We start from the raw sequence: 26,364 nt of genomic DNA, 5'->3' as shown, positions 1-26,364 counted from the left end.
GGAAGCCAAGGGGCCTCCCGGAGGTCCGATAGCTCTTCCCCTTCTGACCAAGTGGCAGCCGAGTCAGGTGGAGGCCAGGACACAGGTCCCGGGGTACTGACCGAAGATGTGACAGTCTCGTCGATTCTGGCCACATCTAGTCAGGGGTTTCAGGCAGCGTTAGAAGCTGACGACAGCCTGAAAGCTCTAAAGGAGCAGGCGGCACAGCCTCCCTCGGACTCGGACCCGGAGCGAGTGGTCTGGGACCAAGGACGGCTGTACCGGGTCACGGTCCAGCAGGGTTCACCGGAGGCGTGGCCCAGGGACCGACAGTTGGTGGTACCCTATCCGTTCCGGACGGAGTTGTTGCGGATCGCACATGAGATTCCGATGGCCGGACACCTAGGGATCGCTAAGACCAAGGCCAGGTTAAACCAGCATTTCTACTGGCCAAAAATGGGGGCCGATGTGGCTGCCTACTGCCGTTCGTGTGAAACCTGTCAGAGAGTGGGGAAGGCGGGGCCACACCCCAAAGCCCCACTGGTATCTCTGCCCATCATCGATGAGCCTTTCAGGAGGGTGGCTGTGGATCTGGTCGGCCCGCTGGCCATCCCCAGCAGCTCCGGGAAACGCTTCATACTGACGGTAGTGGACTATGCCACCCGGTACCCAGAAGCAGTGGCCTTGTCGTCCATTCGGGCTGACAAGGTGGCCACCGCATTGCTGGAGATTTTCTCCCGAGTGGGTTTTCCCCAGGAAATGCTCACTGACCGGGGGACCCAATTCATGTCCCAGCTGATGGAGGCCCTCTGTAAGCAAGTCCAGGTGCGACATCTGGTGGCCAGCCCGTACCATCCACAGACTAATGGCCTGTGCGAGCGGTTCAATGGCACCCTAAAGCAGATGCTTAAGATGTTGGTCGACTCCCACAGCCGTGACTGGGAGCGGTATCTCCCACACCTGTTATTTGCTTACCGGGAGGTTCCACAGGCCTCAACAGGATTCTCACCGTTTGAGCTCCTGTACGGGCGACGTGTGCGGGGCCCCCTGGCTCTGGTGAAAGAGGCTTGGGAAGGGGATTTGGCCACCCCTGGAGTGTCGGTTATCGAGTATGTCATGCGCTTCCGGGACAAAATGCAGGCCGTGACGCAACTGGTACACGACAATATGGCTCAAGCCCAGGCCGATCAGAAGCGTTGGTACGACCAGAACGCTTGTGAGAGGACCTACCAAGTGGGTCAAAAGGTGTGGGTACTGGTCCCCGTACCACAGGACAAGCTTCAGGCAGCCTGGGAAGGCCCATACCTCGTGTACCAGCAGCTCAACCCTGTGACGTACCTGGTCACCCTAGACCCTGCCCGTGGAAGGCGGAAGCCCTTCCATGTGAACATGATGAAGGCACATCATGAGCGGGAGGCATGTGCGCTCCCCGTGTGCAACCTGCCCGAGGAGGGAGAAGCGGAAACCCTCTTGGATATGCTAGCCCAGGTTAGGGCAGGCGGATCCATTGAGGATGTGGAGGTTGGCCACCAGCTCTTGGAGGACCAACGGTCCCAGCTGTGGGCCACCCTACACCCCTTCCGGGGGTTGTTTACCAACCAGCCCGGAAGGACTGACTTGGCTGTCCATCACGTGGACACTGGGGATCATCCCCCGATCCGGCGTTCAGCATATCGGGTTTCCCTGGAGGTGCAGCAACACATGCGCCAGGAGATTGACGAGATGCTGAAGCTGGGGGTGATCCAGGCATCCAACAGCGCTTGGGCCTCGCCTGTAGTCCTCGTCCCTAAGAAGGACCGAACCACTCGGTTCTGCGTGGACTACAGGGGGCTCAATGCTGTCACAGTCGCCGATGCGTACCCAATGCCACGCATCGATGACCTGCTCGATCAGTTGGCCGGGGCTCAGTACCTGACCATCATGGATCTGAGCCGAGGATATTGGCAGATCCCCCTGACTCGCAAGGCCAGGGAACGCTCTGCCTTTATTACCCCATTTGGACTGTACGAGTCCACGGTGATGCCATTCGGGATGAGGAATGCCCCTGCCACTTTCCAGCGGATGGTCAACACCCTGCTCAAGGGACTTGAAGGGTACGCGGCCGCGTACCTGGATGACATTGCCGTCTTCAGTCCCACCTGGGAAGATCACCTAGAGCATCTAGCACAGGTGCTCAGGCGGATCCACCAGGCAGGTTTGACCATCAAGCCGGGAAAGTGTCAGCTGGCCATGAGCGAGGTCCAGTACCTCGGTCACCGGGTAGGCGGGAGAACACTGAAGCCCGAGCCTGAGAAAGTGGAGGCCATCGCGTCCTGGCCCACCCCCAGGACCAAGAAGCAGGTGATGTCCTTCTTGGGGACCGCTGGGTACTATAGGAGGTTTGTTCCATGCTATAGTAGCCTGGCAAAGCCCTTGACGGACCTCACCAAGAAGAAGCTGCCCTCTGCAGTCGATTGGACAATGGACTGCGAGACAGCCTTCCGGGCGCTAAAGGACGCCCTGTCCAGCACGCCCGTGCTACAGGCAGCCGACTTCACGCGGCCGTTTGTAGTACAGACCGACGCCAGTGACTTCGGCCTCGGTGCGGTGCTCAGCCAGGTGGACTCTGCGAGCCAAGAGCACCCAGTCTTGTACCTGAGCAGGAAGCTGTTACCAAGGGAAGTGGCCTATTCCACGATGGAAAAGGAGTGCCTGGCCATAGTGTGGGCCCTGCAGCGTCTGCAACCCTATCTATACGGGCGCCACTTCATCGTGGAGACGGACCACAATCCCCTCAGCTGGTTGCACACCGTCTCTGGGACGAATGGGCGATTGTTGCGATGGAGCCTTGCGCTCCAGCAATACAACTTCACCATTCGCCACAAAAGGGGCCGGGACCACGGTAACGCAGACGGGCTGTCCCGACAAGGAGAGGTCGCGGACGGGCGCACGGGGGAACACCGGAGTGTGCTGCCCCCTAGCGCCCTCAAAAGGGGGGAGGTGTGAGGTAAATCCGGAGATATGACGATAAATCATGATATTCAAGTTATGTCAGGAAGCCCTCTCCTGGTGTCACCCCCCCTTTCCTTCACACAACTCCTTCAATCAGAAAATTTACCACAGGGATAAACGGTTTGTTTAGCAGATAGGTGTCAAAGGAACTGGTCTGTGTTCCACTTACACCTCCATGGCCATCTCCTGTGATATGGAGATTAGATGATGTGGGAACAATGGACACAGGATGACTCCCTGCCGTGACCCTGTGGTAGGGGCTGCTATCTAATTAGCAAGCTTGGAAGTATCCAGACAGAACGACTCCAGTAAAATATGGTTCATATCTCGCAAGCCATATTTCCGATAAATATGGCAACCATAAAAATGGTGTCTCTGCATGCGGATGATGCTGGCACACCTTTTTTATGGGAGTAGGACATTGGGAAGTACCCCAGGCGTGATATCAGCCAATGGGGAACTAGTAGACAAGTCATGAGTCCTCTCGTTCTGTAGCTAAATTCATAACTGTCACAATGAGAGCGTTGGCGTCCGCCTACGACGCTCCCAGGCAAAGTTATGGCCCATATTCCATGTTGTGGATATTGTCCATAACTCCAGCCAGGGGTGGAGCAGTGCTCCCTCTGAGGTCACTAAGGTAGGAGGGGACCTGGATTTGCCCAGGTTGATAACCCTACTTCGGCCATTTTCCAGTGTTCTTTCGCCGGGGGTCACGTGTAGGAAACATCTGTGGGAAGGATCCTAGAAACCTGGTCTACAGCGCCCCCGTGTGGCCAGACGCACAAGGTAACTGCTGGAACTGTGTATGCCTGTTTGTAACCCATGCTTTGATTGTAACTGTACTCTGACATATGTATATTCTGTAGATTCCCTATTGTATATATTGTAGTTTCTAGTGTGCTTTAGGCTGATTAAATTATATAATTAATCTTGGGCTGTTCTGTTATCTCGATCTTGAATCCCACGTCTGTGTGTTCGGCTAATAGTTACCGTGAAGCGGTTGGTGGCAGCGAGTTGTGCCAAGGATTATTGTGGGGAGGCCAGTGAGATTCGGGGAGGTTTTATATATTCCGCCCGCGGAGGTCGGGGGAATATATACCCTACTCTCACCGGGGACCCTTCAATAATCGGCATAAGTAGTATAGCGGCCTCCTTGCTTATTGTCGGGCAATTCCATAATTGGCCTGACTATAAGAGGGGCGCTAGAGAGCGCGTCACGTGCTCTGTCTGTCGGTCGGGAGGTATAAAGGAGGGGTGACCCCCACTTGTTACCCCCCGATTGTGACGTACTGGTAGCCAGCGCGGGGGATTTTTGAGTGACCCCCCCGGTGGTTCGTGACATGCGTCACTTTCGATTTGACCCCACTGATATCGCACCTGCGATGTCGTAGTGTGCAAAGTACCTAACTTCATCTTTGCAACCAGGTTAACAGTTTGCTTATATATCACTGCTCTACCTGTGTGTAATCACATCACTGCAAACAAGCTACCAGTTTGCCTGTATATCTGCTATACCTGTGTGATACTGCACTTCTGAAAGCAAGATACAAGATTGCCTATACATCTCTGCTATTCCTGTGTGTAACTGCACTCCAATAGCAAGATACCAGTTGGCTGCATATCTCTGCTGTACCTGTAGGCAGCCTCTTCGCCCGCCTCCCCCTTGGTTTTCCTTTAGCACTCCTCCTTCAGGGGCGGGGCTTCACCTTCGCGCCTTCACTGCTCGGGGAAGACGACTCGAGCGGGAAACTTTCACGCCCAAGATGGCGGGGATTCAAGTTTTTCGGCAGGATGCTGCTGACGGATACTTCTAAGGCGCACTTCCACAGGTAAGTGGACTGTCCGAATCCTGTTCGTGACGCCAAAAGAGAGGAGGTCTTTGCCCGCACCATCGAAGGGAAGGAGCATCTGAGGAGTGCCGGATACTGGGTGCGGGGCCCGACTTACCAGAGCCAGGTCAGAAGGGTCGGTACAAAGGCTGGGGGTTCCTGTATGACCCCGCCTTGGAAGGTGAAGTCTTCTTCTCCCGGCGGGATGTACATGCCCATCTCCCGTTTGGGCACCCGGACCGTGACCTCCTGCCCGGCGATCTAGTGTACTACACCCGACATCGAAGGGAGAGGGGCTGGTTTGCCCTGGATGTCCGGAGCGGTAGACAGCCCCCTCCTCCACCGTACAGCCCCGAAGTGGAGGTGGAAGAGGAGTATCCCACCGATTAAGGAGCTGGTAGCCCGTAGGCTATAAAAGGACCCGTCCCCTTTGGGACTTGTGTTTGAACCCTGTTTAATCCCCTGTTGCGTGAGCGACTGCTCATGGACAAGGCCGTGGACTTTCTGGCCACCCAAAAACTATTGGGCTTGTAAATATTGCATCATCCTGCCCCTTAACATGCCTTCCCGTTCCGTTAGCCTCCGGAGAGGCAGATTGGAGGAAGGACCCGCAGCAGAGCAGGCTGGGGTCCGGACACCACCAGGACCAGTGACCATCCTCCGGGGAGCCCTTTGGCAACTGCCGGGTGCGCTGCACCATACCCGTTCCCACCTGGATGATCTGGCAATGTTCCTATTTCCGGACTGGGGAAAAGGGGTGCTGCCTGTTTCTTAGGGGCAGCATCAAGGCTAGGTAGTTTGGGTGGGAAAGGCGGAAGGACATGAACCCATTCCGTTAATAAAGTTATGCAACGTTAAAGTAAAATGCCTCCCGTTATGGGAAGACCTTCAGTAACCATAGTTTGTAAAAATGTTATTATAATTGTAAATGTTTCCTGTTTTATCGCTGACAGAAAAAGAAAACAAAAATAAACCGGAGTTGGTCGGGCAGCCCGCGGACGGTCTGCATTAAACCAAGGGGAAATGTGATGCCCTGGACCCCAGGGGTCACAGGTAACAACATCTACCACATTACACACACCCCCCCATCCCTTGTGAGGACACACCCGTCACACGAAAGGGAGACCTGATGCCTCCCTCAGGGCAAGTAGGGCACACCAGGTGGGCGGAGTCAGGTGGAAAGACACGCCCACCGAGGAGACTACTGTCCTGAGGCAGGAAATACAGTTGGAGTTTAAGTTTAGAGTTGAAGTGAGGAGTTGGAGTCGACAGGAGGTGTGAGGAGAAAAGCTGTCAGGGATCCGGGTTGGAGCCTGGGATCCCCGTAACGTCAGGCAGGCAGACGGTGGTGGCCGCCTGCAGGAGTACCGGTATAACAACCGGCGGAACCGTAGGGACCGGGCCAGTTTTGGAGCCTGCCGGCCCTGATCCGGTGAGTCAACCGTTTACCGGAGCACCAGAAATTGGGTACTCAGACCCCGTCCTAGCTTAGAAGCCACTGAGTGTAGGCAAATTAACTGATTGCAGTCTGGACCTCACGGGTTCATCCTCACCCAAAGTCCCGAAAGAAGGCAACAGCCCACCGATACCGGGTGAGAGCCACCGCCAAGGGCCAAACATCCGACGGGCCAGCGCCTCTTCCGGCAGCTAACCGCCGGGGAGCGCGCTACCACTGCTCAGGCAGGGGAGCCGAAAAACAAAACAAGAGGTGCAAGGGAAAGGGGCCACCATCAGCCTCACAAGGTACACAAGCAGCCGGCTGCGGGACCCGACATGCACACATCTGGATCAGTTGCATCATAGTGCTTCTAGTTTCCCATCTGCAATCCTACATAACCTGTCATACTGGTTCTTGCTGATCCACATACCATTTATCTGTGCTGCATCATTGCCTCTGGGCTGTGCTGCTCACTGTGACTAACAGCTTGGGGCATCCACCTCACCGGGTCAGTCCATAACACATATAAAGTTTAAAGAAATTGTACAGAGCAACATTTCGTAATATGGAAGTCACCGTAAAATTGCTGGCTCAACAATGCACAATCTTGTGATCATCTTAAATTATTTGACATATTTTTTGTGATGGTGGAATATTGTCCCAGAAGTATTGAATTCAACCATTTCACTGTAACTTGTGCGCTACCAAATAATACCTGTGTCTGTGGGAATGGGTGCTGGATAAGCAATTCTCTCAGTATTTAATACTCACTGTACCTCAGAAATTATACCCTTTCCTACCCACATTTGTTTTATTGCCATTTGACTGATTGTGTGTTGTTGTGCTGCCCATTCAGGGGCGGACATCTCATTGGTGCAGCCGCACAGGGGCCCGAGAGGTTGGGGGGCCCATTTCAACTTCCAAAACAGGTGGAATTGTGAATTTTGATGAGTTATTCGATTAAAATGGGCCCATATACTGTTTTTGCCCAGGGGCCCTTTCCTATCTGTGTCCGCCAGTGTGCCCATTACAACATACATGCAAGGCTGGGGTCACACAAGGGTAACGAATCAGTCCCAATGTCATCCAGAACAGTGTAATGATTTTTTCTCACTTGTCATCCATATGCTGTCCGTGTGAAGTCTGTATGCAATCCATTATTTTCCCTCAGCAGTAATTAATAAATGGACCATTTACAGTTTCCCAGCTTACAGAATTGTAATGAATCCGTAAAAATCGTATTTATTCTTGCACTGTACCGATTTCGGAGTCGAATCGCAGCATGCTGTGATTTTTTTCTCATTCCGAATACAGCTAAGAAAAAACCCCACAGATCTGCAATGCCTCATTAAATACTATTGCTTCGAGTGTAATCCTTTTTATTGGTTTGCACTGGTCCCATTTATACGAGCCCTAAGAAGAAGAAAAAGTGAAACCTAAGGCACCAATTAATGAACACTGTGTTAGGCCTGCGCCACACATCCGTGCCTCCGGCACGTGTTTGTCATTTTTTACACGTACCGGCGGCACGGAGACACTTTAACCAATGCTACCCTATTGTAGCAGGCACACACACGTAAAACCACACGGAACGTGTGTCCGTGTGCGTTTGTACGTGTGTGCGTTTTTGAAAGCGCTGACATGTCCGTTTTTTCACCGGCAGCACGGGTGTCACACGGCCCGCACCCGCACCACACGGGTGTAGTGTGGATGCGGTCCCGTGTGACACGCGCCGGAGAAAACACACATGTCATTGAAAAAAAAACAAAACATTAACTCACCTTCTCCAGCCCTCCTGTCTCTGCCGCTGCTGCCTCTTGCTGCCGACCGCCGCTCATTAATCTCATAGAATATTCACTTCACTGCCTGGCAGCAGCAGCAGCGGAGAGACGGGAGGGCTGGAGACCGAGGATCAGCACCACGGACAGCAGCGCGGACATCAGGAAGGACCAGGTGAGTATAATAATTACTGATTCTACGTGTGCTATCGCGGATAGCACACGTAGAACACACGTGTCACGCACGTACCAGAGACACGTACTTACCTGCACGCAACACGCAGGGAAAATACGTGTCTCTCGGCACGTGCGTGAATTTCACGTGAGTGTGGCAGAGGCCTTAGGCTAAGAGGCGCCAAATTCAGGAAGCAACACTTTAATGAATTTGGCGCAATGTTATCTGGCATGCGCCAGTGTAAGAATTATACTCCAGTTAGTGACTGAAGTACATTTCTGTCTAAATGCATGCCCCATTTTTGTGAATCTGGCTACGTGGCCACATCTTTTTTTGCTAAGCGCCCCCTACTTTACAAAAAGTTGACAGAGCTGCTGTTAAAACATAATAAATAACGTTTTGTAAGATTTCTCACGGTTTTTCGAGCGCAAACTGGCATAACCTGCTTGATGAATCAGGCCTTAAGTGTAGATTGTAGAGGTAACTGAACTATTGTCACATGTTAACTGGAGGGTTATAAAAAGTTCATAGACTTCTGTGTATCTGATTATTCCCTAGGAAACCAGTAACATCACATTTACACATTCTGACAGGAGGTCAATATAACTTTAACTCCACTTTACTCCATGATAGACTTTTATCTCTAAACTATGTCACTTTAGCTTAAACATTTACAGCCTACACCCTTTGGAAAAACAGAAGCCCTTCCAAAGAAATGATGGAATCTGCAGCTACTGATGTTAAAGTCATAGGATCAGTGCTGTTTTTGTAAAAAAATATTTGGCGGTACTCATCTCAGAGGCGAGGAGCAGGGAGGGGGGGATGGTGCTGTCAGGCGCCACCGGCCGAGATTGAGGAGCAGGGGGGGGGGGGGGCTGGTGCCAGTGGAGAGAGTGAACGATCATGTGGGCACTCAATTCATTTTCATTGAGCATGTCTGTTCAGCACGTGACCACATCTATGTAGATCACATACTTGCAGCTTCATAACCTCCCACTCTCACCGCCAGCACCAGAGAATCCTGACAGCGTGCAGTGTGCACACTGAGAGAATTCAGAAGTCTGCAGTCACATAGAGTGACACAAGGAGTGACTGTAGACTCATCACAAATTTGGACAACCCCTTTAATGCTCCTAACAACATAAATAAAAACATAGTAACCCTTAACTTGTCAGACGGCACAAGACCTGGCAACCCCGCCAATTCCCTACTCTAGGTGTCAGTGGTAGCAGGTGGCTGGAAGTGCTCAGTTCTGGATCTGCTCCGTCTTCTGATAGTTGCAGCAGTTTCCTATTAAAATCAATGAGGTGGATGTGCAGTACCAGGCCGCGGACACCATCAGAGGACGGAGCAGATCCAGAAATAAGCATTTCCGGCCACCTGCACCATAGTCAGCTGATCAGTGAGCGTCCCATTGCGCTCACATCAGAAGCAATGCGCAAGTGGGACCAAGGCCTTATGATAAGACATTGTCAGTATCACAAATAAACATTTCCATTCAGGTACCTTATAGATGATGTTGTCTCTGAGTCATTTCTTTCTATTCTTCACCTTGTCCTGAAGCAATGATGACTTTTCACATTCACATCTTGTCTCTGGAGATTTCCATCTTCTCCACTCTTCTGCAGCACATCCCGACACGATGCCCCTAAAAATAGCAGAATGATTATAATACTTCTATTTAAAAAATATCTGCCCTACACTGTGCCCCAGAATAAATAATGGCCCCTCACTGTGTTCTCTGCACAAAATATGACCCACACTGTCCCTCTCTTGGTACATGGCCTACATATTCTCTCTCTTTCCAAACTGAGCCTACTGTTTACAGTGTCATTTACACTGTGTCCCCTTATACTGCCCAGTTTTTATACTGTGCCTTCATCGCACTCCCCCTCCTTGCTATAACCTCACACTGTCCTCCCATTCTGCCCCTTCTCCATACCACCCCCCCTCCACTACCCAGTCTTTATTTTGTGCCCCTCACATTCTTCTCATCCCTTACTGTCTCCTCACTACCTCCTATGTGTCCATATACTTTTCCACCTCACTCCCCATCCTGCCCACTTTCTCCTCATACCATGTCACTCTTTATTCTGTGTCCTCAAAATTTATTTCCAGTTCGCTTCACATCCTCTCTGTCCCCATGCATCACCCCTCATCCTCTGTTCCCATGCATCACCCCTCATCCTCTCTGTCCCCATGCATCACCCCTCATCCTCTCTGTCCCCATGCATCACCCCTCATCCTCTCTGTCCCCATGCATCACCCCTCATCCTCTTTGTCCCCATGCATCACCCCTCATCCTCTCTGTCCCCATGCATCACCCCTCATTCTCTCTGTTCCCATGCATCACCCCTCATCCTCTCTGTCCCCATGCATGAAACCTCATCCTCTCTCTCCCCATACTGTGTCCAAAGATACTTCACCCTCCCCATCGTCTCTTCCCATCATACTCTGTCCAGATAGTTCCCCCCTACTGTGCATATAGATATTGCCCCCTCCCCATCCTCTGTCCCCCCAAGACAGTGTGTCCACAGATAGTTCCCTCCCCCATACGATTTCATAAATACTCACCTCTCACCCCATAATGTTCCTCCTCCGTGTCTTCTTCAGCTCCACAGTGGAGCACTTATCAGCATTTTTCTGCCACCTCTGTGCTGCGGCGCTGGCTTCCGGGTCAGCAGTCTGATCAGCTGACCTGATCACATGACAGCCGTCGCTCTAACCCGGAAGTCAGCATCAGGGATCACTGCTTCAATTGTATTCGCGTTTGACAGATACATGGACAATTGAGCAGTGTGAGCCACGCGCTGCACTCTCTATGAGTGCGGCTGTCAGCGTGACAGCTGCACTCAGAGAATAGCAGCTCCCACCCGGCAGACTTCCACACCGCCGCATCAGGCAGCCCGACAGCGCCCCGCCAGCTCCCCCCTAGAGACGCCTCTGGCTTGTGCCTCCGCTCCACATGGCTAATTTGCATAGTTTACAAATTAGCCATGTGGACAGAGCCAGAGGCGCACTTCAGATTTTGTGGTACGCCATACCGCCACGTACCGCCGCAAAAAAAGCACTGCATAGGATTATTGCTACTCTGCATATTTACTGCATATCTTCAGGATATACCATGAATGTACAGTATGAAAGACGTAACTCTGCCATTGACATCAAGGGGCATAACTTGGAGCACATGGGCCCCAAAGAAAAGCTCCAATGGGGCCCCCAATTATTGCCAGTCTTTATTAGTATTGGTCTTTTTATATAGGCAAAAAGGGACTTGCACCTATTGTAGTTATGCCTCTGATGACACCTATCTGTCATGGGTGATTGGGAAACACAGGGTAACCTATGATGGCCCTAATGCTCAGGCCCCTGTGCTCACCCTAACACCTGGGAGCACCCTTGAATGTAGGGAGGTCCGGGCCTCCAACCTCTAACCTAGGCCCTATCTCTTGTCCTAGTACCTGATCATAAGAGCCCCTCTACAACTCACCACCCGGGGGAAAGGGGCAAGAATAGAAGACAACACCCCACCGACAAATATGGAGAAAACAGGGGTAACAACAACAACAACTCGTCCCCACGGCAAACACACACAAAGGAGCTACTAAACGTGCACGACGGGAAACAACATAAAAGGGGGGAGTAGACAGACTACTGGGTAACTTCCATACCTTAACAAGCACACCTAGAAATGCTGCAGCAAACACTAATGCTGCGGCCAAAAGCACAACTGAGTGAGGCTTTCACCAGCTCCTTTCTCTTCCTGGCCAAGCTACCAAATGGTGAAAATAACAGGTACCCTCTGGTGGAAGTAGAGGGTAATTATATGACCTGGGTGTGGTCCCAAGCGGAAACACCTGACCAAGAGCCAGGAGCTGAAGGAAGGTAAACTGACATTAACTCTCTCCTCCCCAAAGGAAAGGGAATCCATTTAATCAGCAGAGTCTTACAAGACAAAGTGAGACTCAGACCCAGAACCTGTCACAAAACTCTGCAACAGAGGAAAGACTGTGATAGTATCTTTAGAATAATTGTTCCCTGCTCCACTAGGAAAGGTGACCATAAGCTGTTTCATAGTCAGGGAATGAATGGAGTTGTGGGAGTGGTGGTCTCTCATGTGCATGTCTGCCTCTTTTCACTTCTATAGGGATTATGAAAAAGGCCAAGCAAGTGTAAATACATGGACATACGGACATGCCTTCCACATTCCCAGTTGTGTCCAGAAATATGCGGACAATGACACAAGTTTTGACATTATAGCTGTTTAGCAAATTATATTTATGATACAGTTATATAATCAACTCAGCTTTAATTTGAGGGTGTTCATCTAAATACAGTAAGGGTTTAGAAATGGTAGCCTCTTTTTCAAAAGACTAAAAGTAATTGGACAATTATCTCAAAAGCTCTTTAATGGGCTGCATGAGATATTTATTCATTAATCCATCAGCAAATAATCAGGTAAAAGTTCTGGAGCTTACTCCATTTGCATTTGTCAACTGTTGCTGTTAACACACAACATATGGTTAGAGGACCTCTCAATAGAAGAGAAACAGACCATCATTAGGCTGAAAAATAAAATTTATCAGACAGATAAAAAAATGTGAGTGGCCAAATCAACAGTTTGGTACATTCTGCAAAAATAAAGAACGCACTGGTGAGCTCAGGAGCTCAAAAAGTCCTTGGAAGTCAACAGTAGTGGATGATCGCAGAATCCTTTCCATGGTGAAGAAAACCCCCTCCAGGCAGTAGGTCTTTCAGTATCTAAATCTACCATAAAGAGATACAGGGTGTTCATCACAAACTACAAACCATTCACCCCTCCACGACATTTGAAGTAAGTTTACGTCATGGTACCAACATTTATGTGCCCGCACATTCACCGCTGGGAGCTCGGCGTGACTTATAGCCAAGCTTCGGCTGACGCAACCAGGGATGGTGTCAGCACCGCCCCTGGCTGTTAAACCCCCAAATACTGTGATCAACAGTGATCGCAGTATTTAGCTAGCTGGGAGAGGCTCCTTTTCCCACCCAATCAGAACCTGTGCGACATGACCACGGGGACCCGATCACTGCCATGGCAACTCAAGGTCATCATGACGACTCTCGGGTCAGTCAGTTATAGCAATCCTGTTAGACTATGCTCCTAATTTGGTCTAAGAGGCTTCTGTTAGCGTAAAAATGACAGGTATAATGTATTGCAATGCTATTGCATTGCAGTCTAATAAAAGTTAATGTTCCATATAGGAACTATGTAAAAAAAAAGGAAAAATATTGTAAAAATATATAAAAAAAAAAATCAGGATATAAACAACAAAGGAAATTAAAGAAATATAATACATATTAAATATCTATATTTATGTAAAACCAAAAACAAATAAAAATTAAAAAGACACCAATGGGGTATCACCGTGTCCGGAATAACCCGATCTATAAAATTGTCACGCTAATTAACCTTTTCAGTGAACACCGTAAAAAAAAACAAACATAGCAAAAACTATGTCTATTCATCATGGTGCAGACAAAAAATTGGAATAAAATGCTATCAGTGGCATTGCTGAAAACATCATCAGCAAAAAAAATAAAAAAATCAATAGCTCTCAGAATACAGCAAAGCAAAAACATTTTTTTTCCTATAAAATTGTTTTTATTCTTTAAAAGTGGCAAAACATACAAAAATATGAAAGTAGTATTGCTGTATTCATGCGGACTTGAAGAATACAGCTGCCTTATTTTATGACATGGAGAACGGAGTTAAAAAAAAGAATAACAAAAGTTCCTGACTTACTTTCGTCTTCAATCTGCCTAAGATAAGGCAAAAAACAAAGTGATAAAAAAAATGATTTGGCCAAAATAGTACCAATAAAAACTCCAACTCATCCCGCAAAAAACAAGCCCTCACATGACTCTATCGGCTGAAAAATAATAAAAAAAAAAAACTATAGCCTTCAATTGGTGATGCAAAAAACCTTCTTATGAAAATTTTTTTTTAGTCAGTAGTTATGCAGAAAAAACCCTCTATATAAACCAGTATTGCGGTAATCATACTGATAGGAGGAATAATGTCGCCTCATCACTGATACTGTAATGTGAGCAACATAAAAAATAAATAATTAAAGCCAATTCTTCAACTGCTGTTGATTTGATCATTCTGCCTACCAATGATCGCAGTAAGGTGCAGCTAATATTTATCCTGTGCTCTATGCTGAGTGCTTACATCAGGGTTTCCATGTAAATTTCTAAAAAGCATAATTCCGACAAAATTCCCAATGGAAAATTCACTGTAATGAGGCAGACATAGTCACTTTGAACTCCAATATATCCTGTAGATGTTTTCTCATTTTTTTAGGGGTGCACACAGTGTGTGTATCCTGAAGCACGATCTAGGCACAATGTATGGGCACTACAATGTATTGGGCACTGCAAAGACTTATTTGCAATTTTATAATTATGCAACATTCACTACATATGACTCCATGGGCATTTTCCAGAGACAAAATTGTCACTACACCCGTAAATGAATTCACAGAGGGGTGTAATTTCCAAAATGTGGTCACTTGACGGGATTTCTGCTTTTCACCGAGGGGCTCTGCAAATGGAGTCCACAAACTATTCTAGGACAATCTGTGCTCCAAAAGTTAAATGGTGCTACTTCCCTCCTGGGCCCTGCCTTGTGGCCAAATAGTACTGTACAGTCACATATGGTATTCTGCCACATTCAAGAGAATTGTGTAATGCCTTTTGAGGCATGTTTTATCTATTCTTCTTGTGAAAATTGTGAATCTGGAGCTAAAACAACATGTTAGTGGTAAAAATGTAATTATTTTTTCTTCCCACCCAATAGTATAACATTTTGCAACATACCTGTGGCTTTGCCTATGTGACTTAGTACCTGCAAACCATTCCAGCAAATTCTGAACTCCAATATGGTGCTCTGTCCCTTTTCAGCTTTTCACTGTACCTCAAAAGTAGTTCCCGATTACATGGAGGGTAACAGCGCACTAATGATTGATTATTACACAAACAATGTGGTCCATTTTTTTCTTATTAGCCCTTAGAAAAAATTAAAGACTTGGAGCTAAAATAATATTTTAGTGAAAAAAAAATTCTTTCTTCACTGCTCAATCGTATAAAATTTAGTGACAAAGCTGTTGTGTCAAAATGCTCACTGCACCCCTAGATAAATTAATTGAGGGGTGCAGTTTGCAAAATGGGGTTATCAAGGGGGGTCTGCTTTTCTGGCATGTGACTTGGCATCCCCAAACCATTCCAACTAAATCCGAACTCCAATATGGTGTTTCATCCCTTCTGCGCTTTGCACTGTACCGCAAAAGTAATTTTCAACATATTTGTGACATTGCCACGATGACTATGGGATAGCTAGGAACTCGGGCTCTTAAGCTGTCCCTCAAGCTAGGGGCCCTATGTTGCCCCTAATTGCAGGGATACTCTTGATGGTGGAGAGGCCTGAGTCTCCTTCCTAGTCTTGCTCCTGACTAGTCCTGATATGATTGCCCCTCCCCCTCTCCCAGGGAGGGATGGAGCAGAAGTGTGATGGAACTCACAGAAAAAGAGACAGAGAAGGGAAAACCAAAACTTTGCTCAAAAGTAAAGGCAATAACAGGTTCAGGAGGAAAAACAAAAGCAGGAAGGAAGCTACAAAACAACAGGGATAAACTCTACAACCACACCAAGCAATGAGCACAACTTTCACCAGTAAGTCTAGGACACCACACTTCACAGATCTATATAGTATAAACTATAGCTGGAATGGGTGGAAGGTTTAAACCAGAATAAATAGGAATGGAGCAATGTGATAGGCCTCTCCACAACATGTGATCAAAGAAGCAAACACACCAACAGAGATTAACTCTTGCTAGCCTTGGTTGACAGCAGGTCAACACTCAAGTCTGCCTGTGTTGATCCCAGACACCAGAGACACCATCAGGCGGAGTGTCAGAATCTGCAATCTGACAGTTGGTGAACTTTTGGCAAAACTCTGTGTGACAGGTATTGGTGAACGCACGAGAAACTGTATAACAAGTTGTATGGTACATTTTCTCCTATTACCCTCTTTGAAATTTAAACTTAGGGGCCAAAGCAACATTTTAGTGGAAAAAAATTGTATTTTCTTTTTATTTTCACAGCCCAATGTTATACAATTCCATGAATCACCTAAGGGTTAAAACTAATCACTACACCCATAGATGTGTTCACTTCTTGGGGGTTTCTGCTCTTTTGGAATGTCAGGTGATCTATACATGTGACAAGGTGGCAAGCTATCCAGACAAAATGGCGCTCTAAATTTCAAATAGAACTCCTTTCCTTCTGAGCCCTGCTGTGCACCCAAGCAGTAGTTTTACACCACAGATGGGGTATCTGTGTACTTAGGAGAAATTGCACAACAAATTGTGTGGTCCATGTTCTACTGGGGTTAAAGCAACATTTTTGTGATAAAAATGTATTTTTTCCACATTTTTCTACATTTTTGTATTTTGCCCAACAAACTGTATGGTCCATTTTCTCCTGTTACCCTTGTAAAAATGAAATGTTTTGGGCTAAAGCAACATTTTTTTGGGAAAAAAAAGTTAAATTTTCGTTTTTTTTCCTTCTACATTGCTTTAGTTCCTATGAAGCACCTAAAGAGTTATAAAACTTCTTGGATGTGGGTTTTGAGTACTTTGAGGGGTGCAGTTTTTAAAATGGGGTCACTTTTGGGCATTTTCTGTCAAATGGGGCCCTCAAAGTAACTTCAAATGTGATGTGGTCCCTAAAAAATGATTTTGTAAATTTTGTTGGAAAAATTAGAAATTGCTGATAAATTTTTAACCCTTCTAACTTTTTAACAACAAAAAAGATGTTTCAAAAATGGTGCTTATGTAAAGAAGACCTGTCAAATGTTTTCTTTAATGATTTTGTGTAATATGACATTAATGACATAAAAATATTAAGTTCAAAAATTGCAAAATGCTCACATTTTTGTCAAACCTTTGTTTATAATAAAATAAATAAAAGCAAATATAATTAAATATAAATAAAAGCAAATCATGTTGGCTAAAATTTACCACTAACATGAAGTACAATGTGTCACGAAAAAACAATCTCAGAATCACTGGGGAAAAATTGAAGCATTCCATAGTTATAACCGCATAAAATGACAGTGGTCAGAATTGTAAAATATGGCCTCGTCAGGAATGTGAACACAGACTCGGCGTGAAGGGGTTAATTAGCCTTAAAAACATAAAGGCCAGATTAGACTTTGCCAGAAAAACAGCTGAAGAAGCCTAAGCAGTTGTGAAAAAGCATTCTTTGGACAGAAGAAACTAAGATCAACCTGTACCAGAATGATGGGAAGAAGAAAGTATTGTAAAGGCTTTAAATGGCTCATAATCCACAGCACACCCCATCCTCTATAAAACATGGTGGAGGCAGTATGATGGCATGGGTATACTTGGTTTCCAATGGCACTTGGGCACTACTGTTTATTGATGATGTAACTGAAGACAGAAGCAGTGGGATGAATTCTGAAGTGTACATGGCTATAATTTCTACTTAGATTCAACCAAATTCAGCACAGATGATTGGATGGCGCATCACAGTACAGGACAGTGACCCAAAACATACAGCAAAACAAACCCAAGAAATTTTAAAGGGCTACTCCGGGGAGATATAATATTGTTCTAATGGCCGTGCCCACATTAACTATAAAGAGGAGATCCACAGTGCTGTTCCTCACCCTTACGCTACCTGTGACGGTGAATCTGCTTCTTGGTGCTCCACCTCCCTTCTGGGACGTTACATCACATCAGGGGCGTGGTCTGCTGCTTGCTGTTAGTAATAACCAGTCCACTGATAATATCGGTTTTCCTACAGTCTGAGAACTTTGCTCCTATATATGTTTTGCTTTCCTTACACATTTTCAAGTTGACCAGATGCTTTCAGGTTTGATGTGCGCCCTTACATGGGTTCAGTTCCCTACTAAACACAAATCTCACTGTACTACATAGACAATTCTGAACCAAATACATCCTGACCCTTCCTTACCCTTCCTTGGCATGCTTGGTTTTTTACTTGTCTATTCTCAACTGTAATAGTGGAGACATTTTTTGTGGTGTAGTATAGAAAGCTAATTATCTTTTAAAACAAAAACATTTCACATAACCATCTAAAGAACAAGCACAAGCTTACCTCAATATAATAATGAATTCTTTCCACTGAAGTAAATCTGGCTTCTGTCTCTGTGACCAAACGCACAGTAAACTGAAACAGTCCTGTAAGCTGCAAAAATAAGAAACATTTTTAGGTTTCCATTCATCTAGTTTTTTGTTAACATAGGACTGATTCATCCTTCATTCAAGTCACTTTTCTTTTTTGCCTCGTTAAATTGTCTTTTTTATCTACAACCGGTTTTTCAGTACTTTTTAGCACCAAATCTTTTAAAAAGCCGTAAAAAATCGCCAAATTGAAAATCCCTCTAAAAACCTTACTCCAGGGAGGACTGAAATGAGATGCGACAAATAAAAATTGTGACATTGGTTAAAGTCGCATTTCATGAATGTGTCTAAAACATCAGGATGAGTAACGTTGTCGAGGAAAAATAAAAAAAGATTTATAAAAGAAAAACAATGTAAAAAGTGACAAAATATATAGTTAGTTAAATAGATATTGTAAAGTCACTAAAAGAAGCAAATTACTAAAATAAAACAAACCCCCCAGAGAACAGCAATAATGAATCGCATGATGATCTCTTAACTCCTTTATGTCCTAAGACGTACCTATACGTCCTAGGTCGCCTCACCCTCTTTAATGCAACCTTGCGCAGCGAGCCCGCATTATCTCCCACATGCCTTCTGATCTGATCAGCAGACATGTGCAGCTAACCGGCACGGGTGGATCTCTTATACACCATCACCTGTGTACCCCTCAGATCACACTGTCAAACCCTGGCAGCGTGATCAAACGCGCTCTGGTGGGGATTGCGCCATTCCTCGCTGCCATCGGCAGCCCCAATACATGATCACGGGATGCCAATGGGTTGCCATGATAGAATGCTGTCAGCTAATGACTCCTGCCATGATGAGTCTCTTCCTGTGAATGCCGGCAGAGTGCCAGCATTCACAGGAAAACAGCATTTCTCGTGTTCAGAGCTCTGATCAGCAGAAGCAATGGGATAGTGCAGGCATAAAGTCCCCTAAGGGGACTAGTAAAATGAATAAAAAAAATGTAAAAAAAAGTTTAAAAAAAAAGAAGAAATTAAAAAAAACCCCAAAAAGTTCAAATCACCCCTCTTTTGTTTAATTGAAAATAAGATAATTAAAAGAGAAGATACACATAGTTGGTATCGCTGCCTTCAGAAATGCCCGATCTATCAAAATATAAAATCATTTAGTCTGATCTATAAAGGGCAGAGCAAGAAAAAAATCAAAACGCCAGAATTACGTTTTTTTGGTCGCCACAACATTGCATTAAAATGCAATAACAGACAATCAAAATATCACATCTAACCATTTATAGTTTAAATAAAAATTCCATCTCAAGTTGTAAAAAATAAGCAGACCCAATACCAAAAACTGAGACCGCTATGAGTCTCGGAAAATGGCGACAAAAACACAATTCTTTTTTTTTTTTTTTACAAACTACTGAATTTTTGTTACCACTTAGATAAAAGTATAAGTATACATGTTTGGTATCTACAAATTTGTACTGACCTGGGGAATCATAATGCTAGGTCAGATTTACCATATAGCAAACATGGTAAATAAAAAACCCCTAAAACAATCTTGCAATTGCACTTTTCTTGCAATCTCGACCTGCAGAAACAAGCCCTCAGATGGCTGTGTTGAAGGAAAGATAAAAAAGTTATGGCTCTTGGAAGAAGGGTAGGAAAAAATGAAAAATGGAAAATCGCCGGGTGGTGAAGGGATTAGAGCACGACACTACAGAGTATTGTTTTTTATCCCTTTGTTAGGGATGACGAATGTAAGTGTACTGTATGTAGCCTCATACTCACCAGTAGAAGCTTTCAGCCTCGCTTCGACCTCACGTGACTGCAGTTGCTATCTGCCAAATCACACAGTGGTTGCTGTGTGAGGCTGACATTTTTTAAAATCTTCTAAATGCAAGGCTATTGGAATTCATAACATGGCTGTGTAGCTTGTAGAATTGAATTAAGAAAAGTGGCTTCAGTAACACACAGTGATCTGGCGGTTTACAAAAGCCTTAACGTTTTGCCAGAGTGACTGGAACGAAGTTGAAAACAGAAGACGCCGAATGGTGAGTATGTAACTATATTCAACACACTCATATACATGATCCCTAGTAAAGCCTGGAGTGGAGCTTTAAATAGAAGTAGAACATTATAGCATCTTGTACCTGGACTGCGTAAGACATGGCAAGGCCGGCATAGGCTGCGTCTATATGTCCATGCATGAACACCATGCACACAGCAGTCAATGTGATGACAGCCAAGCTAATCAGATCTAGGCGCACTGCCAACCAACGAGTTGCACAGCTGAAGAGGAAATACGGCACTTGGTTGGCATCTAATAGTTTCTGATATCTTGAAAAGACAAAGACATACATATATATATTTAAACTGAAAAACATAAATATGATTTACTAGCAATATATAAAATTATATACAATACATGAATATCCTCAAAACAAGATATATGCAGTATCCATATTTCATTGCTCATTAAAAGCCCGGGTAGACTGTTTTTTCAATGTAAAGAAATATCTGCCTGTGGATTGGGTGGCATGAGAATGATGGACTTGTAAAGATGCAGATATTGGAAGGAATGAAATAATGCAAGGTACAGAAAGTGCCAATGAAGGAAAATATTAAACTTTACTAAAAGGTATTCTCAAAGAATAGAAAAAAAAATAGAAATTAATTCATAAATATTTTGAATTAGAAAATGTCATTTTTTAAGGCTAAAGGTACATTGCATATATCCAGTATGTTTAGGTGATTCTGCCCATTCACATAAACTCCCTTTTGATTTTTTGTTTTTTTTTTAAATGTCTCAGACGGGTACAGAAACTTATTTTTGTTAAACTGACAAAAACCTACAAGTGCATCTCAATAAATATCATCAAAAAGTTAATTTATTTCAGTAATTCAATAAAAAAAGGAAAACACATTATATATAGTCCTTACAAATAGAATGATCTATTTCAAGTGATTATTTTTGATAATGTTGATGATTATGGCTTACAGCCAATGAAAACCCAAAAGTCATTATCTCAGAAAATTAGAATATTATATAAGACCAACTGAAAAAATGATTTTAAACTCAAAAATGTTGGCCAACTGAAAAGTCTGTACAGTAAATGCACTCAATACTTGGTCAAAGCTCCTTTTGCATGAATTACTGCATCAATGCGGTGCGACATGGAGCGATCAGCCTGTGGCACTGCTCAGGTGTTATGGAAGCCCAGGTTGCTTTGATAGCAGCCTTCAGCTCATCTGCATTGCTGGGTCTGGTGTCTGACATCTTCCTCTTGAAAATACCCCATAGATTCTCTATGGGGTTTAGGTCAGGCGAGTTTGCTGGCCAATCAAACACAGTGATACTGTGGTTATTAAACCAGGTATTGGTACTTTTGACAGTGTGGACAGGTGCCAAGTTCTGCTGGAAAATGAAATATCCGTCTCCAAAAAGCTTGTTGGCAGAGGGAAGCAGGAAGTGCTCAAAAATTTCCTGGTAAACAGCTGTGCTGACGTTGCTCTCAATAAAACACAGTGGACCTACACCAGCAGATAACATGGATCCCCAAACCAAAACAACACCTTGCACCACTGAGCAACAGTCCATTTTTTTTCCCTTTGGCCCAGGTAAGATGCTTCTGGCGTTGTCTGTTGGTCATGAGTAACTTGACACATGGAATGCAACAGTTGTAGCCCATGTCCTGGATATGTGTGTGTGTGGTGCTTTTTGAAGCACTGACTCCACCAGCAGTCCATTCCTTGTGAATCTCGCACAAATTTTTGAATGGCCCTTTCTTAACAATCCAATCAAGCCTGCGGTTATCCCAGTTGCTTGTGCACCTTTTTCTACCACACGTTTCCTTCCACTTAACTTTCCATTAATATGCTTGAATACAACACTCTGTCAACAGCCAACGTCTTTAGCAATGACCTTTTGTGGCTTATCCTCCTTGTGGATTGTGTCAATGTCTGCCTTCTGGATATATGTCAAGTTAGCAGTCTTCCCCATGATTGTGTAGCCCACTGAACCAGACTAAGGGACCATTTTAAACATTTAGGAAGCCATTGCAGGTGTTTTGTGGTAATTATTCTAATTTTCTGAGATAATGACTTTTGGGTTTTCATTGGCTGTAAGCCATAATCAACAACATTAACAGAAATAAACACTTAAAATAGATCACTCTGTAATGACTCAATATAATATATGGATTTCTCTTTTTGTATTGAATTACTGAAATAAATTAACTTTTTGATGATATTCTGATTTATTGAGATGCACTTGTCTTCTAGAAAAAATGAGCCAGCTGCCTATGAGCACTTTCAGTAGGCCCTTCTCTTGTGACCTGGAGATAACCAAAACCACATATCGTCAAGCTATCTTCAGGTATAGCAGAATTCTGAAAGACGGTGATTCTGCAACCAAATGAATTACAGTAATGAATAGGACAGTTGTGGAAAATTATGCAGCAAATTTGCTGCTTGTGATTGACTATATCACCACAGTCATGTCTCAAATATTTCAGGTGTCATGGGATCAATCTTATTAAACAATTGATGTTTGTACTAGGAAGTAAGTAGTTGATCAAAACAAGTTGTAATATTGTATTAGGTTATTCATTAAAATATATCATTTTTCAGAGTAGGTTGGCCAAGTTGCTATACTTTAGGGATATCTGTCCTTTTAGAAATATAAAGAACTTACTTAGTAAGACATTCATCAGTCTTATTATAGGCTTGTATGGTTGTTATTCCTTGTAAAGTGGACGTGATATGAGATATGAATGGAGAATGAGTTATATTATCCAGGCGTTTTAACTCACGAATTAGCACTCTGTAAACATGATTGACAAAAAAAATAGGTGAACTACAAAACTACAAAGGTAGTAACTGATAATGAGCTTAAACTTAACACAAACCAATTCACAAAGAAATAGAAAACATAAAGTAATACTTTAAACTTAAAATGTGGTTCATCCACCACTGAGAAGTGATGGCTGAAACCACTCCATCTCCATAATTAGTGTGACTTTAAAGTACTGTTTAACACTGAAAACAGATACTGAAAAAATCAAACCTTTATCAATACTTGATTGTACAATCAAAAGAGTCAACATAAGTAGATTGAGATGTTGGAACACAACCCAAGTCACCAGCCCTTACCTGGAAGCTCTATTTACTACGTAGAAGACAGCGCTCAGCGGTACCACAGATATAAGAAACCAGGGAAATACGGAGCTAATGATCCCGAGGCAGAAGAGGACAAGGATCAGATTCTGCATGAGTTGTTCCATTTGGCTTGGAAGGCGTATGTCAACTGTAATAAGTAATAACATTAGAAAAAAGAGATTAAGTAAAAAATGTAATTTCTACAGTATAATTGTCATAAGGAGGATTTTGCAGACCACCAATTGTCAGCAATGTCAGGATCTGTGGAGATTACAGATTCTGGCACTCTCTCTGCAAATGTCTCTGATGTCTGTGATCAGCCCAGGGAGACCCGGGCGTCAACCCACAGACTTGTAGTTCATAGGCAGGCTAGCAAGCGTTAATCCTTGATGGGCTGCTATTTAATCTTTTTTGATCACATGCTGTTGGGGAGCCAGTCCGATTTGATCCCCTTCTTTATATGCTGGCTGGACAATTCCATTAATGCCAGCTGTGGCTAGTCTATACTGGTCTGGTGGTGTGATCCAAACTTACTGGTGGTTATAGTACTTTATTGCTGTGAACGGTTGTGGTCTTAACCCTTGTTGTCCTTTTGTTGCTGCCTTATTTCTCTTGCTTTTTTCCTTAGTCTCTTACTGTTTGTTCCTGTGAGTTTGCAGGGCTTTTGAGTTTTGTTTTTTCACTGTTTGTTTTTATCTGTGTTGCCATCACAATCCTGCCCCTTCCTTCCTTGGGGGGAGGAGAACAAATTAGTTCTGGTCAGTAGAATAGCCAGGCATGGGACTAAGGCATCTCCACCATAAGGGGTAACCCTGAGGTAAGGAATAGCCTAGGGTCCCCTAACATGAGGGACAGTATTGGAGCACCCTGTTCCTCTCTATCCTGCAGCCACATTGTGACAATAGTTAGGTTCGTACTACAGTTTTCTTACTCTCAGATGCAAAAGTCTTAGTACAATAGATGCATCAGTGTTGGGTAAAACATGAAATCAGATGAATTTTGTTGCAGTTCACCAAAAAAGGATGAGATATCTCCACATACATTGTTGTCAACCTCAACACACTTTTGATTATTGTACGAATGCAACAGATGGACATAGTTGACATGATTATCTACCATGTAAGGTTGGATTTAGAAACCCATTGTCCCATTGGACAGATGATCACATGTATAGAGAACAGCAAAGTAATCCCTTTAAGGCTATCTCTTATTATATTTAGTCTGTCAAATGATCGATCATGCAGTGATGTAAACAAGCACTAGTGTCAGGCGTATCCACTGAAATCATTGCACTCCATAGCAAAACTTGACAAATGTGGTTATTTTTTATTAAATTATTGTTCACTGTAATTTCATATCAGAGCTGTGTAAGGGATTATCTATAATCCAGTGTGGCAGTAGCGCTCTCCTGCACAGCAGATAACAGTTTATTAGCAGAGCACACACCCCGTTGAGAACTCTACCATATGCTTAGAGGTCAGGTCTTTTTCAAATAGAAAACAGGATTTTTATATTATGGCTTTATAAATGTGAGACTTACGTTGAATACCATACAAATGGGATAAGCACACTGATAAATCATGCTTCCGCAAATCTCCTGCTTTTAACACCATGTATGACAAAACTGGCTGCCTGCCGTCACCACTAGGGGGCACTTAAATCTTGTGAATGATTACAGCAATTATTGAACTAAATGGAAGCTTTAAGAACTCTCTACTGAGCTGTCTGTAGTGATGGCTGCAGGAAAATGCTGGGGCTCTAGAAGAAAGCAAGAAAATTAGTTCAGCACCTAGCCCCCTCTCACTCAGGGCTCCTAATTAGCGGTGAAGTCTGCCTCTATGGTGAGTACAACAATGACTAGTCTTTTTTACAGTTTTGTTATTTTATGAAAAATTGTACCACATGCTGCCAACCTTAACTGGCCTTAGAGGGCCTTATCAAATGATAGAGGTCAACCAATTTGGACTGGGTAAAAGTGACTGTCAGCAATGAGCCCCTTCCTCTGTGCTACCATGGGTGTCTGTGAAGCCTGCCCGATCTACACAGCACCTATAGGGTTTCACCAATCAATAAGGGCTAGGAATCATTTCTACATTTCAGATCCTTTTGTCTGCTATGCCACTAGTCAGAACCTCGACTATTCTTAGCTAAGGATACTTCTCTGCATTACATGGAGTATAGTTCAAAGCCACAAGGTGGAATACACAGTTTTAATCCAAGTCCTTCAGAGGCTGGCTCTGCGTGGACCCAGGCTGACGATTGCCACCTCCTCCCACTGCAAACTAGCAACCAGAAATCTGAGTTTCCAGGTGCCCAGCGACACTGGAAGGTCTTTCGGTGGTACAATCTACAGAAGTCATAACAACTGGAAATGTGAAGGTTACCCTTCCTCACAAGTGTGAAATATAAATGTGAATTAATAGACATCCCATGTACGTACCCTCATCTACATCCTTGGTGAATCTGTTCAGAATACGACCAAGAGGGGTTGTGTCAAACAGTTTTATAGGGCTACAAAGGACTTTTTCAAACAGAAGATCATGTAGTTTTGTTGAGGCTCTCAGGGTACTCTATATTTAAGAAAAAAAAACAAACAAATATAATAGACTTCCTCTTATTTCATTCAGGGGTGCTGAAAATGCCCCAAAAAAGGTCAGGTGCTGAATAAGTGTTTTTAGCAGCTTGGAGTCTTCAACCTTGGACACCAAACAGTGAAAACACTTTTTAGCTTAACATCATTAAAAACATAACATTTCGGGTATTGCTTTAAGTAACCTAAATTAGCATCTACCTGATCA

The 26,364-nt window shown here is 44.6% G+C and overlaps 1 protein-coding gene across 2 annotated transcripts in view; it reads right to left on the bottom strand.

The window, feature by feature from the left end:
- Nucleotides 1-26,364, bottom strand: part of LOC142291690 (ATP-binding cassette sub-family C member 5-like) — a 229,614-nt gene that overhangs the window by 21,389 nt on the left and 181,861 nt on the right. For both annotated transcript variants that reach the window (XM_075336404.1, XM_075336405.1), the window contains 5 exons: nucleotides 26,007-26,136; nucleotides 23,561-23,714; nucleotides 23,103-23,231; nucleotides 20,560-20,746; nucleotides 18,376-18,465 (listed from right to left, as the gene is read on the bottom strand). In XM_075336404.1, coding sequence (XP_075192519.1) covers nucleotides 18,376-18,465; nucleotides 20,560-20,746; nucleotides 23,103-23,231; nucleotides 23,561-23,714; nucleotides 26,007-26,136 — 690 coding nt within the window. The remainder of the gene's footprint in view (nucleotides 1-18,375; nucleotides 18,466-20,559; nucleotides 20,747-23,102; nucleotides 23,232-23,560; nucleotides 23,715-26,006; nucleotides 26,137-26,364) is intronic.

Source organism: Anomaloglossus baeobatrachus, chromosome 2 (genome assembly GCF_048569485.1).
Source record: "Anomaloglossus baeobatrachus isolate aAnoBae1 chromosome 2, aAnoBae1.hap1, whole genome shotgun sequence".
Taxonomy (NCBI): domain Eukaryota; kingdom Metazoa; phylum Chordata; class Amphibia; order Anura; family Aromobatidae; genus Anomaloglossus; species Anomaloglossus baeobatrachus.
The sequence above is the reverse complement of the archived record's forward strand: the minus strand, read 5'-3'. Positions and strand labels throughout refer to the sequence as shown.